The sequence below is a fragment of the Silurus meridionalis genome, chromosome 22 (genome assembly GCF_014805685.1).
Source record: "Silurus meridionalis isolate SWU-2019-XX chromosome 22, ASM1480568v1, whole genome shotgun sequence".
Lineage (NCBI taxonomy): Eukaryota > Metazoa > Chordata > Actinopteri > Siluriformes > Siluridae > Silurus > Silurus meridionalis.
In genome coordinates this window covers 12,927,340-12,941,143 of record NC_060905.1, presented here as the reverse complement: position 1 = coordinate 12,941,143, position 13,804 = coordinate 12,927,340, and the positions used below count along the sequence as shown (strand labels likewise).

Here is a 13,804-nt window from a genome sequence, read left to right as displayed (position 1 = left end):
ACGCTTTCCATGTGTTAGTACTAAATACAATAATGCTTTTAAACTACATTTATATTATTATATTTGGCATACATAGTATAATAAATTAATTTATCTTGCTTACATAATAAGAGAAGGTCAACTAAAAAAACATGTAAATGCATTATGCCATCTCACCTAGTTTATTAATACAAATTGAGTAGCATAATATTTCCCAGAGAAAGGGCAATTGTAAAGCAAAAGTTGTTTTCATTTAACACATTATGTTCGCAAATTCAACAAAATGACCCGTAGCGAACTTTTTGGATGAATTACACATCTACGGCTTACCTCCTCATTCTCTCAGTTTTGCACTGCACTTTATTTTCCACATTTCCACATACCTGAACATTCCTTATTCACTATCATTTGTGTATGCTATTCAATCTTTCTAGCAAAAACCCCTTAGACTGTCAGCCTGATGGGCCAAATCATTCACTAGTTGGTGATTTGAGGTGACGCAAATCTGTGCACACAATACATTTTAATTTGGTTTATTTTAATAACTTTATTTTCTTTTTCTTTTTCTTGAACTTACTTTCACTAGCCAAAAAATAACACCAAGAGAGAAAATCTATTTGCTGCTGATTTGATCACTCCTACATAAGAAAAAGTACACCCCTAAATAAGATGAAAATCTGACAATTAGCTATCTGTTAAATACATTATTTTAGGTTATATCATTTTTAAAACAATTTGATAGTGTGCATAAAACACTATCTACTAGCATTATTAGCATACTTTAACTTTTTATCATTAGCATTATTAAAAAGTACTAAGTACTAAAATATTCTGTTCCTTGTCTCTGTGTTGTTACTCTCAATGATACATTCTTTGTATCTTTAATATGCACTGTGTCTTTGACCTGGAAATGTGGATATAGTATGCATTCAAATTGATTTAGCTTTGAAGGTATATAACATGCACTCAAACACACACACACACACACACACACACACACACACACACACACACACACACACACACACACACACACACACACACTTTAGATAATGAAAACAAGAAATATATAGGGAGTTTAATATCCAGAGAGTGCATGGGAACATTTTAGAACTACAATATATAAACAAAACTTTGTGGACACCCGACCAGAAGATTCATATATGCTTTCTAAACATCCCATTCCACATTCAGGCCCCCACTCTTTTGGGAAGATGTTCCACTAGATGTTAAAGTGTGGTGGTGACAATTTGTGTCTATTCACTTAAAGGTGTTAGTAAAGTGAGGTACTGATGTAGGGTGAGGAGGCCTGGGATGCAGTCAGCATACTAAATAATCTTAAAGGTGTTCAATAGGGTTGAGGTCAAAGCCCTATAGCAGGCAACTCAACATCTTCCACTCCAACCCATGTAAACCCTACTTCATGGGGCTTACTTTGGGGGCAGAAACATTGTCATGCTGGAATAGGTTTGGCTCTCGTAGTTCAAGTGAAGGAAGAATGTAATTCTACTGCATCCAAAGACATCCTGTCCCAATGTTTTTGTCTATATAGTGTATGTAATGTTAGTAATGCATATATAAGGCATTAGAAAAACAGGGTCCATGAAAAGTATCCTTACTATCTATGCGAGAATGACTGAAACATCAATTTGTCTAATGTTCTTTCACAAGGTGTAATCTTACACGGTGAAAGCTGCAACACTGGAACGCGGTGCTGCTGAACATTCCAGGTACTATCAGTCACTATCAGTCCTCCATAGTGTCTCGGCTTCATTCATTCTCCTCACTTACACACCTAACTCTTCAGCACCTGCTGTCTAAAACCCTTCACACACATGTGTGAGTGTGTGATAGCCAGGACGCCTCCAGTGAGGACAAAAAAATATATATTTGCCACTTCTAGTTTACTGTTGGCCTTGCTTGACCTAAGCGGTGACTCACTCTTTTCTGACAAGTGGTCAGAGCTTGTGTTGGTGCAGAGGCAGCAGTGTGCACTATCCATTACTAATCACTTGACAGAGGAGCTTCGTTCAGCTAGCAGAGAACATTCGGGTAAAAATGGAGGTAGAACTTGTGAAATCAATCGCCCCTGTTTGTCTGCGTTACAATTCTCAGAGTCTTGCTCTCCGACCCTTTGTCATCTTCTACTCTCTCTCCATCACTTTCACCTGCCTCAGCCTGTTTATTCTGATCAAACATGTGCAATAGAGAAATCAGAAATGAAGCAGGTGTTAACCTCTAGCATTCTATGGCATTATTGACAGGAAAAATAACAGTTAAAAAAAGGCATTTGTCTTGCGTCCTTTTCATCTAAAATGAGCCTGTTAATTAAAAACCATATGGTCAAGTCCCACCTGAAATCGGAGCCTTTTCTTTTCCCCCTGTCTGGAATCCCGGGGTCAAGGCACATGTTGTGTCCTTGCGCCACACCCATCTGGGACACTGCAAAAGAAACGGAGAAGATCTAGTTATTTATACATACGCCGATAGCAAGAGCTAACCTGCAATTGGTGGCTAAGTAGGTTTTAAATGTAAACTGATTGATACATAATGAATATTCTTAGTTTTGTTCTTGTTTAAGAGAGTGCTTCAGATGAATTTCTGGAAAACGTGTTCAAATGACTGGAATTATCTCAACCTTAATACAGTCCAAGGTTGCCAATTATTTCTTATGTAGTACTTTAACTTGCAATTAAGACTAATATAAAAAGGTTTGAGATGTTAAGGGTTGACATTTTCACAGCATGATAACCTAGATAAAAAAAATATAGAGAGAAAATGCAGTTTGACAGTATTGTGCTATTGAATGGCAATGTAAAATAAGCTGGTCATGAAATTAAAGAAGAAAAAAAAACATTCTATAACAAACTCGTTTTAAAGAGGTCTCTTTCTTACATCTCAGAGACAGCACTGCTTCCCACATCAGGTATCACTGAGTGGCTATAAACATGGCTGCTGACTGAAACCTTAAGATCAGTTTACAAACATGGCTGCCAAAAGCTGCATCACACAACTCTCTGACGTGTTTACCCTCATCCCGACTGCACCAGGCTGAACTCTCTTACACAATCACTGTATAAAGACACTCATTTCACCAGTTCATTGTGAAGTACTTGCTCTGTGTCATGTCCCTGTCTTTACAATGGCTAATAATACCCTGATATTTTGTTTATTCTTACGACTACATTTGCGGTACCTGGTTTGCGTCTTGCGTAAGTAACTCTGCTTGCCTTTCCACTGTCTTCTCTGTTTATTGACTTTGATTCTACTCCATTTTCTGGATTTGTTCACCTCTGTCAAATGAAAAATCTTAACCTGCAGCTGTCGTCGTTGCTGCTGCCTGACAATTTTTACACCTTATATTAGAAAGAATAAAAACTCAAAGTCACACAACTGATTCAAATCCTCTAGTTGTTTTTTTTTTAGAAATGTCACAAAAAATATCTAATGTTGACTTATGATTCTAAATTGTCAGTTTAATTCATTGATGTTACAAGCTAAGAGAGAGTAGCTATGAGGTAATTCGATGCACTAAAACAATAAACAAACAAACAAACAAACAAACAATGAATAAAACTGTAAATAGCAAGGCAATAGCTATATTAAATGTTCATCAGTAATGCTATGTTCTTATGTGGATTTAATTGCAGTCAAGTAGGATAATGTCACACACAGCAATATTGCATCTTCACAACAGTAATGGATTACACAGGCAAAAGGTTTTCAGTGCATGTCCTTGCTGCAGAGAAATCAAGGTTAATGTAATGTGATTTAGTGCTAGTCCATAAGGACAGGGTTATGAAATTTTTGGAGGAACAGAAACCCATTGGAGTCAGAACTTGATCAGGTAACAACAAACAAACAAACAAACAAAAAACTGTAATAAATGGAAATGCATTGACTGTTCAATTGTACTCAGTGACTAACCCCGAAACCGTGACACCATAACAACCCTATATATCAATACACATACAGTAATAAGTAGAAATGAACTGAAGTTGAAGGACACTGTAATTTACTATCTGGGCAAAATCTGTCTCAATAAAGCAACCTGGGATCCTTCCATATGATGATGCTGCCAGTCTACAAAATAGAGTTTCATATCACATTAATATACAGTAAATCCTACAAAAAATATGGCGTGCCACAATTGAATATTGGCTGGATCTCTAGAAAGGATGAAGTACTGCATGATCCTGATAGCACAAAAAGCATGTTAGTACTCATTTACATTTACAGTTTTATCCCTGATATCCTTGAATCTCACTGATGTAATTAAGCAGTTAATTAAGCAGAGGGATAAGAGCCTGGCAGCTTGGTGGTGCTGGGGTTTGAATTCACACCATTCTGATCAGAAGTCTAACATCTCAACTGCTGAGCTACCATTTCCCTTATAATCTCATGACCTTTTGACTTAACAATTGAACTACTACTGCCTAAAGAATTTAAGCTTGCAATCTCCAAATAATAGGACTTTGGTATACCTCTTAAAAAATCTTTGGTAGATGCCCTCATCCGGAGAGAAAGATAGGTATTCCTTTTTCTTGCATATTCCTAATACTGTAATTTTTCTGTATAATTTTCTTTACCCAACACATGAATTTTAGGCTGCAATATTATTCGTACAAACTGACACTAGTCAAAAAAGAAATTATGGACACGGTTTCAAGGACGAAACAACAATTCATTTCTCTGTTTCAGACAAACACCAGTCTGTTATCATTAAATAACTGCACTGCCCCTTTTTAGACGAGCAAAACCTCCACTGGACATTGTGTTATTCATTCCAGATAGAAAGTGAAAATGACATTACGGATCAATGAATGTGCCCAGGGAGTCTGGGCTCCAGTGATGTGTGGCTCTGAAGGCTGATGGTGGCAGAGAAGACTGAAATGACACTAAGTGATTGGCCAAGGCATCTCTGAGCAAGGATTCATACATATTGATGTGGGACAAAAGGCCACAATTGTCAGAGCTGCCACTGGGTGCCCTGATGAAGCTTATGGCATACACACACACACACACAGACACACACATATATATGCACAAACACTCACAATAAAGAAGGGTGATGTTTTCCCACAATGATACAAAGGTAATAGAAAAATAAATAAGAAATCGATGCTGGCAGCCTGAGAGAAAACAGAAGTCTGGTGAGGCCTAATGACAAAAGCACTTATTTATGATTACTGATTTCCTTCCTTTTTCTTTCCAAATTTTTTAAGACTGAAACTCTAGAAGCATTTTATTCCTTCCTTCATTTCTGGTCAAGACTAAGTTTTGTAGTAATCACAATATTGCAGGTGCTTTGGATACTATTTATTTTTTATTTGCTAGACCTAATTCTTGCAACTTCACTTACAAGTAACGCAAATGTCTTTATAATCTAGTTACAGTGTTTAATGATTAATGCTTTTTTTCAATACAAACAGAATGTTGGAAAGGCATGCTTCTCTGCTGCTCAGCAACCTCGATGATAAGCCAGCAGCGACATGTGAATGAACGTGGGAGTGGAAACTGGTGAAGGCTCTGACTCGGAATGTCCAACCCCCTCTAATCCTCCAACGTGTTGATCACAGAGTGTGAATATGAATTCATTATTCGGATTGAGGAGTTAAAATGTTCTAAATAGACCCAAATATAGATATAAATAGGAGTCGCACTACAGAGGGTTTTTTTTTGTTCACAGGGCAACTAAATTTAAATACAGAAACAGAAATATTTGGAACAACAAACATATAATAAAAGTGGCACTCCATTACACCCTTTCAGTGACTATTAATGCATATTCATTTATACCTATACAGGTGGAATATAGATTGAAAATAGTGAAAACATCTTATTGTCCACTAAAAAATTTCATTGTACAGTGGTACCCTGCTTATCGACCGGCTCTGACATCAAACTTTTTTGCTTAGCGAACAGTTTTCAGAAATCTGCGCCCGCTGAATGACCAAATGCCCGCTTATCGACCTTTTTTTACCCCGACCCACATGGAGCGAGGAAAAGGATCTTCCCAGTATGAAGTATGAAAATGGTATGCATATCAAAGATCTTGTTGCTACGTATAATTTACCCAAGTCTACTATATGTACATATTTGGCCAATAAGGAAAAAAATGAAAGAAGCAAATGTCTTGCCCAGTATGTCGCGCAATGTTAACTTAAAACAAAGACCACAGGCTATGAACGAGATGGAAAAATTACTCGCTCTGTGGATAAAATATATGTATTAAAAATATGTATTATTTTATGAATTATTTAGTATTAATACTGCTAAAACGGAGCAAAAATTGTTAATAAATGGGTATCGGTGGAGGTCGGGAACGGATTAATTGTTTTTCCATTATTTCTTATGGGATAATTACATTCGCTCTTTGACCTTTTCGCATTTCGACCGGTTTTAAGGAACGGATTAAGGTCGATAAGCGGGGTACCACTGTATTATTAATATACTCTTTATAAAAAACTGTCCAAACTGTTATCAGAGTTCCTTTACTTGAACTAGCTGACATGGCAATACCTCTGTGCACAAAGCCAGCTCAATGAAGCTATGCTTTAAATGGGTTGGAGTGAAAGATCTTGAGTGGCCTGCTATAGAGTTCTGACCTTTACCCTTATGAACACCTTTAGGATAAACTGAAATGCTGACTGCACTCTAGGCTTCCTTACCCTATATAATTACCCAATTTTAAAGCCCTTGTGGCTGAGGATTCAGAACTTTTTTCCCAATAAGCATATTTGAAATAAGAGCCATTGCCTAAAACACTTCTCTGGCAGTTCTGAGGTTTTAACTCACAAAACCACACTTGTATTTAGTACACAAACATTTGGATTGTAATCTCGTTTGTAAACACAAATTTATTTTTAAGTCAATGTGGAGGTCAAGCACTTTAAACTATTATTAACACTTACACACTGAAATCTTGCTGTGGTTGTCTTTACTTGGAAGCATCTTCACTCCTCTGGACTTAAGCTCTGTCATCTTCTTTACTGCAAGAGAAAAAGACGCACATTTTGATGATACACAGTGTGTTTGTAAGTGTGTGTGTGTGTGTGTGTGTGTGTGTGTGTGTGTGTGTGTGTGTGTGTGTGTGTGTGTGTGTGTGTGTGTGTATCTGTGCAAGTAAATAGTAATGATAAGTGAAGTACACCGGTGCTGCCAGCATCCTGGTCTGATTCAATCGCTGTGAGAGAGAAGAACGACAGCCACTTAAACTTAATGGCTCGTATTTGAACCAAAATACAGATTTTTGTGTTCTCTGTGCAACAGATTCATTTGTTCACAGCAAAACAAATGAATGCAGTAACTCAAACCAATTCCCACATCTTCCATTTTTATCATATATAGTCTACATTACTTATGCTTCATCCTATTTCCTACTTTCACTACTTAGGGCAATGTACTAATACAATGTAACTCTTTTATTTCCTTATTGCTAAAAGCCCCAATGGTTAGAGAATTTGGTATAAAAAAAATCAATTTAGTGTTAATGTTCTCAATATTACATTTGCTTAAATATTAAAGATGTCATATGTAGCATATTTTACACTTTTAGTCTTATTCTTTGTTATGTACCGCTTCACTAAATGTGGTTTTACATTTTTTTTTTGCCTCATTTTCATTTGCAGGGTTTCTGCAGTTTTCACAAAGTCAGATTTAAGACTTTTTAAGACCATTTTCAGACCATTAGGAATGAAATTTAAGACTTGTATCATGACAAAATAAAGTCGTAATGCATTATATTCGGACTAGCGAAAGAAAGAACTACACCACTACGGAAACTAACAAACAAAAACTCTAAAGTGCTGCCGGAGTATTTCAATGAGCATTAGAGGTAGTGTTACGTGGATGATGGAAAATTAAGACCTGTTTGAAATTATTTAAGACACGAAACAGCGAATTTAAAACTTTTTTAAAGCCTAACATTTAGATTTTAAAATTGTAGACTCTTTAAGACCCTGCAGAAACCCGCAATTGGATGTGATGGTGACTTTGCATTGACAGTGCTTGATCTCGGCTGGTATAATTATATGAAACTATGAGATATCTGGTTTCAACATCTTTGATTAATATATCTGTATTTCTACATTACTCACAATTATGTTGACTACCTGCTTGTAGCATAACAATTCATTCATATAACAAAAACAAGAACACACTATCACCTTCATGGATTTCATGCTTCATAAAGGATATACAGCAGTACCATCCTGTTATCAACAGTTTTAGTCATATAATCATAAGCCATATTTCCAGTCGACAGCACTAATAAAAGTCTTTAAGAGGATATACTCAGTCCTTAATGAACCCTTAAGTCCTCGAGAACACAGAAGGACTCAAACATTTTACTGATCAAAGAAAAAAAAACAGAAGTCTAAGTGGCTTATTATGTTAAGAGTATCTTCTCCTTGGAAATTACCCATAAACACACTTGTGCTGAAAGAAAGAATGAGATGAAGATGAAGAGGAGGATGGGGAGGAGGAAAAGGAGGAGGGGGGGTCAATTGAAAATCTAATTAAGGGCTTAGGGCCCCTTTCTCCTCTTTCTGACAGTATTTATTTATCAAACTGCAGACCTGTAATCCTATTCAATCGCTCTGATCTGCTTACAGAGGTGAAATTCTTCCAGATTTTGCCTTTGTTTTTTTGCAGCTGAGCCAGCTAATCCCGTTTTACAGCTCATCCCCTTTGAACGGGGACCTCTGAACTTTAAAATGTGATGAGAATGCAGGCAGTGCCATAGTGGGCCAAATGCAGTCATGGGCAATTGTGACTTGGGCTTGGGAGGTTGTGAAATCAAGCACTCGAGAAATGTCTTACTTCTGTATACCATATTATGTCTGATCATGTGCTAACATAGGGTATATGATGTGGGAAAATCATAACCACTGTATTTTCAGAATAGGTCATGATAGGTGGCTTAATAATAAGCTGAAGAAACATTCTAGAAGCAAAAGGTTATTGTTCGGTTCAACTTGGGAGGTCAGGTAGTTGAGTTGATGTGACTCAAATTGGGTGAAAATTGGTAATGCTTGGTTGGGGATGCAAACCGGCAAAATGCATTCAGATTCTAAGCATGTAATCTTTTTTTACACCGTGTTTGTCAATACAAAGTTTTGTTCATACAGAATTTCACAAAATTCATCAATTCATTCAGTTACACCTTTCTAAATCACTTATAATTAGATAAAAAAAAAAAAAACATATTTTAACACGTAGCTTGCTTTAAAACGTTAACCAGCTAATAATGTATGTTATTTGAGAGGGAAATATGGATGGAGTTGGATTGGAGGCCACTCTGTACAGCTGGGATGGTTTCGCATCAACTGTCTGGAGATCCATTAGGATGGATATGGACTGTACTTAAAGTCAAGAGTCTGTTTCAATGATTCAGGACCAGAAGTTGCATTTTATCACCTATCACTCCACACCTCAACAATGATGAACTGTAATAAATGGACATTCTGTGCCAGATAAGGATGGATTCCCTTTTGAGTCTGGTTCCTCTCAAGGTTTCTTCCTAATGCCATCTCAGAAAGTTTCTTTAATAAGTTATTATAATTACAGTTCTCAGCAGTATTTTTATTTACAAAATAATTTTATTTACAGTTTGAACAAATGATTTTATTTCAGGATTCCGCATGAATATAATTATGTAGTTAGTAACAAATGATCACTTGACAAATGATCACAGTCAGGCTCATTTGATTTCACACTTGAGTGTGTACAGTTTAGCAATGCAGAAATAAAAAATAAAAAAAATACATAAATAATAAAAAACAACAACAATTGAACCCAGCATGCTAGGTGTAACCTAACCCAAACTTTCAGGGTTAAACCACTGGATTTCCAAATATTTTTTCCAGAACTGTTTTTTTTTTTCTGTCTTTGTTGGTGTGTTTTTCCTTTTTTTCTCATCTAGCTCTTTTTTAGAGTGAAGGTACTTTAAAAAGCGAGATGCTAAACTTCACGTAACTGGCCTACCTTGGAAAGGCAGAGTCAGAGCACTAAATAAATCGAGAGAATGTGTTCCAGCCATCTGTTCAGCTCTCTCTAGGGCAAATTGTACGGTGACAAGAGATAACCAAAGATTAGCGTTTTTCAAGATTGTCAGACATCCTACCTTGGTACTGAGCACTGAAGCCCCTCAGCTTGTGGTTGCCATCAGAGGTGAAGTGGATACGCAGCCAGTTCTTACTGCTAATAATAGGTGAGGGAAGATTAGGTCCAGTGAACCTGCAACACAAAACCAACAGACATTGCTTAGAAAGCAGAGCAACAGTAACGTTTATAATGAATCCTCCAATCACAGAAAAATAATGCTATAACTCTGCTAATATGGGGATAAAGTGAAATAAATGAATCTAATGAATGCATAAATGCTAGTTAAGCCAGCTTTATACCATTGAGCAGGTTCTTGGGATGACAAAAATGTATTTCTAATGTTAAGACAAAGCTGTTCACATGATTGTGAGCTGGGTTTCACATTGAAAGCTGTTGAGGCATTGTGGAGAATGCTAAGTACATAAGCTGAAGAGAAATCTGAATCTTCCTGACAGAGAGGCAGAGGCTGAGCCTCACCGTGTGTGTGTGTACCAAATGTCAGATTTGGCTCAACGGGCCCTTTGATGAGTACGAGTGAGAAAGCAGACTAGAGAGGGCATTGGCAGGGAAAGGGAGGATATAGAGCGGTGAGACTGTGGCGTGTCTTTGAGCTTTGTCACCGATTGTTTCTGCTGATGGTGTGGGTTTCTAACCCGTCTCTCAGACCTGACTTCTCATTAGGCAGTATTGTAACTCCACCAACACTGACGATGACAGTAATGACAGGGGTCTCTGAATCACAGACATAAAGACAGACTTTTATCAGCCCAGAAGTGCTGCCTTGCTCACAGAATTAATGATGATAGGAAGGAAGGGATATATCTTTTGAAATTCTGATGTAAGCTCAGGCTCATTATGTGTTATGATATAAACAACATATAGCAATTCATTTTTTTCCAGAACGCTCTGGTCACGATTGTGTTGGATTCCAAGCTTGTCCAGAGAACAATGAATGATACATCCTCTACTTCCTGGATCTGAGGCAAGTCATTACAGGGCACCAGGCACACACATTCACATTAGCGACGCGTCGTTCATGAACGATTCGCTCATTTCGAACAAGTCTTTAATGTGACTCGGAAGAGTGAGTAGTCTCAAAGAGCGATTTGTTCATTTTCTACTGGACCATAGCATCGCAAAATCTCTGTAGGTTATGTACAGGAGACAGAATTAAGTAGTTTACCATTCAACTCTTCTAGTCCAAGTTGTTCGCTCTTTTTTCGCGTGGCTCCCATGCACGCTATGCACTACGATACCTAGTACACATGAATTGAGTAGTTCATCTCAGTCTTCTGGTCCGAGTCGTTCGTCCTTTTGTCACGTGACTCCCATATATGCTATGACTGTGATTAAAGCATTAAAGGAGCCAAATGAACTAAATGATTTATTAAAGATTCAAAGAACCGAGTCACTTAAACGATCTGACCTTCCTATCACTAATTCACATCTAGGGACCCTTTAAAGAGTGTGGGAGAGTGGAGAAAACCAGGGTTGGAACCTACAGTGGGGTTGTAAAAAGAGACCCGGCAGCTCCGTTGTTAAGGCATTGGACAGATCAGAAGGTCATGAGTTCAAATCCCAGCACCACCAAGCTACCAATGCTGGGTCATTAAGTAATCCTTAACTGCTCTGGATAAGGTCAACTGCCAACAAATGGAAATGAAATAAATAAAAACAAACTACTTCTGCTACTTATGACCCAAATTTTTTTTTTAAAAAAATAATGTTTTGATGGCTAACTGCAGGAAACCTGTGGAAGACTTGACACTCACATGGCAGTCATGAAGGACTGCTGTGTAGACAGAGCCTGCGGCACACAAGTGCAATGATGGTGAACAAAATGTTCCCTGGACGATAACACCACCACTCTCACACAACATGAAACCACAGAGTGTCATTTCAACACACATTAGCAGAATTTGGCTTATTAAATAAAACACACCCCATGCTCTTATGTGAAATGAGTTGCTGAGCTTCTCCAGGGAGTAAAACAGGGCTAGACATTCTCTCCCACGCTCACATCTTAAAGTATGCTGGCTGGAAAGGAAGACATACTTTGTGACTACGGCCCCAGTGCTGCTGTGATGCTTTGTGAGCACGAGTGATACCATACATCTGGGGCTAAAGTCTGTCTCTGCAGCAATTCACTTGACAGACAGATTTACAACTTCAGCCATCGACATGACATAATCACGCTCTGAGAGTTCTCATGGCTGTCTCACAGGTTAAAGTTCAGCCTTACACAGATTTTCCTTTTTTGGTTTTCTTGCACTCACTGAAGCACTGGAAAGAAAGAAAATCGTTCATACAATAACTGGCGGGCATGGAGATGGTGAGAACAAGATTAATCCCTTCCACAAAATCAATCACCCACAGGTCCGCCTTTACTGAAATTAGTTTTCTTCTTCAAGTCCACCCATTATTTATTTATTTAATGCTTCTACCCTGTCCTCTCCTTTGAGGGCTGCTAAAATAATGGACGTGGCATTGAGTTCTGACAACTTGTCACATGATATTAGTCGTGATTTACGATGCCAGCCAATGGACAGATAAAGTGAATTTTGGTTCAGATTGTTTTATTACCTTATAATCAGACCATATAAAATGGTGGACATCTAATGCAAGACAGCACATGGATTTCTACATGTGATATGCCTAAAATGCTTTTACTTCAAATCAGCTAAGTTCTATTTTATACTATTACTTGTAATTCTTTGGCTTTACAGATTCTCTCTCTCTCTCTCTCTCTCTCTCTCTCTCTCTCTCTCTCTCGACACATTATTACAGAGTACTAACCATTTTACTAGACTGAATATATTGTGCTACCAAAACAAAACGAAAATCTGAACTCTTATATACTATGTGACACAAATGTTAGGGAAGCAGTAGGTCAGTGGTCAAAAAGTCAGACTTTTGATCAGAAGATTTTGAGTTCAAATCCCAACTCCTGAGCAGCTGAACAAGGCCCTAAACCCTCAACTGCTCAGCTGTATAAATGAGAAGATTGTGAGCTGCTCTGGATAAGGGTGTCTAGCTAATGTTTTAAATATAAAATGATCAATACTCGCATTTATAGTTGTTATTGTATTTTCTATCTACAGAGCCATTCACCTGGACTGCGGTTTGATTGCAGACCGAGCAAAGTATTCCAGAGGACCAAACTAAACACTTAAAAAAAAAATAATAATAAATAAAACAATGCACTTTTAAGAAAAATGGTCAGAAAAGTCCATGTTTAATCAGAATTTCAGCAATTTTAATGACCATTTTCTCAAAAACGATGACACTATAAATGAAAGGATATCAGTGATACCCAGGAGAATGGATTATTTTTTAGAGTTTGGCGCTTCCTTAAATTGTTTGCCAAATTCCAGGAAGTTTTTTCCTGCCACTGTCAAAATGGATTGCTCATTAGGGATAAGCTTATAGGAACTAATGTATGAATTTAAACTTTTTATTTCTTTAAAGCTGCTGTGTGACGATGTCTGTTGTTAAAAGGATTGAACAAATCAAATTGAATTAAACTACATTTTAGAATCTGTTCAGTCAGTGGTGCTAATCGGATGTGGTGATATAAATTAAAGATGGTGTCCTATTTGTAGCTGAATTATTAATGGGTAAGCATTTAAAGGTTATGTTATTTACCTATTTAGATTTTTACTGACAAATTTTAGTTGAATATCAATACTAATTTATTATATGCTTAATAATGCTATAT

General features: G+C 37.3%; 1 protein-coding gene across 3 annotated transcripts in view; it reads right to left on the bottom strand.

Annotated features, from left to right (window-relative positions):
* csmd2 (CUB and Sushi multiple domains 2) overlaps window positions 1-13,804 on the bottom strand; it is a 359,814-nt gene that overhangs the window by 163,975 nt on the left and 182,035 nt on the right. For all 3 annotated transcript variants that reach the window (XM_046834777.1, XM_046834778.1, XM_046834780.1), the window contains exons 6-8: window positions 10,106-10,218; window positions 6,894-6,971; window positions 2,334-2,421 (exon numbers count right to left, since the gene is read on the bottom strand). In XM_046834777.1, coding sequence (XP_046690733.1) covers window positions 2,334-2,421; window positions 6,894-6,971; window positions 10,106-10,218 — 279 coding nt within the window. The remainder of the gene's footprint in view (window positions 1-2,333; window positions 2,422-6,893; window positions 6,972-10,105; window positions 10,219-13,804) is intronic.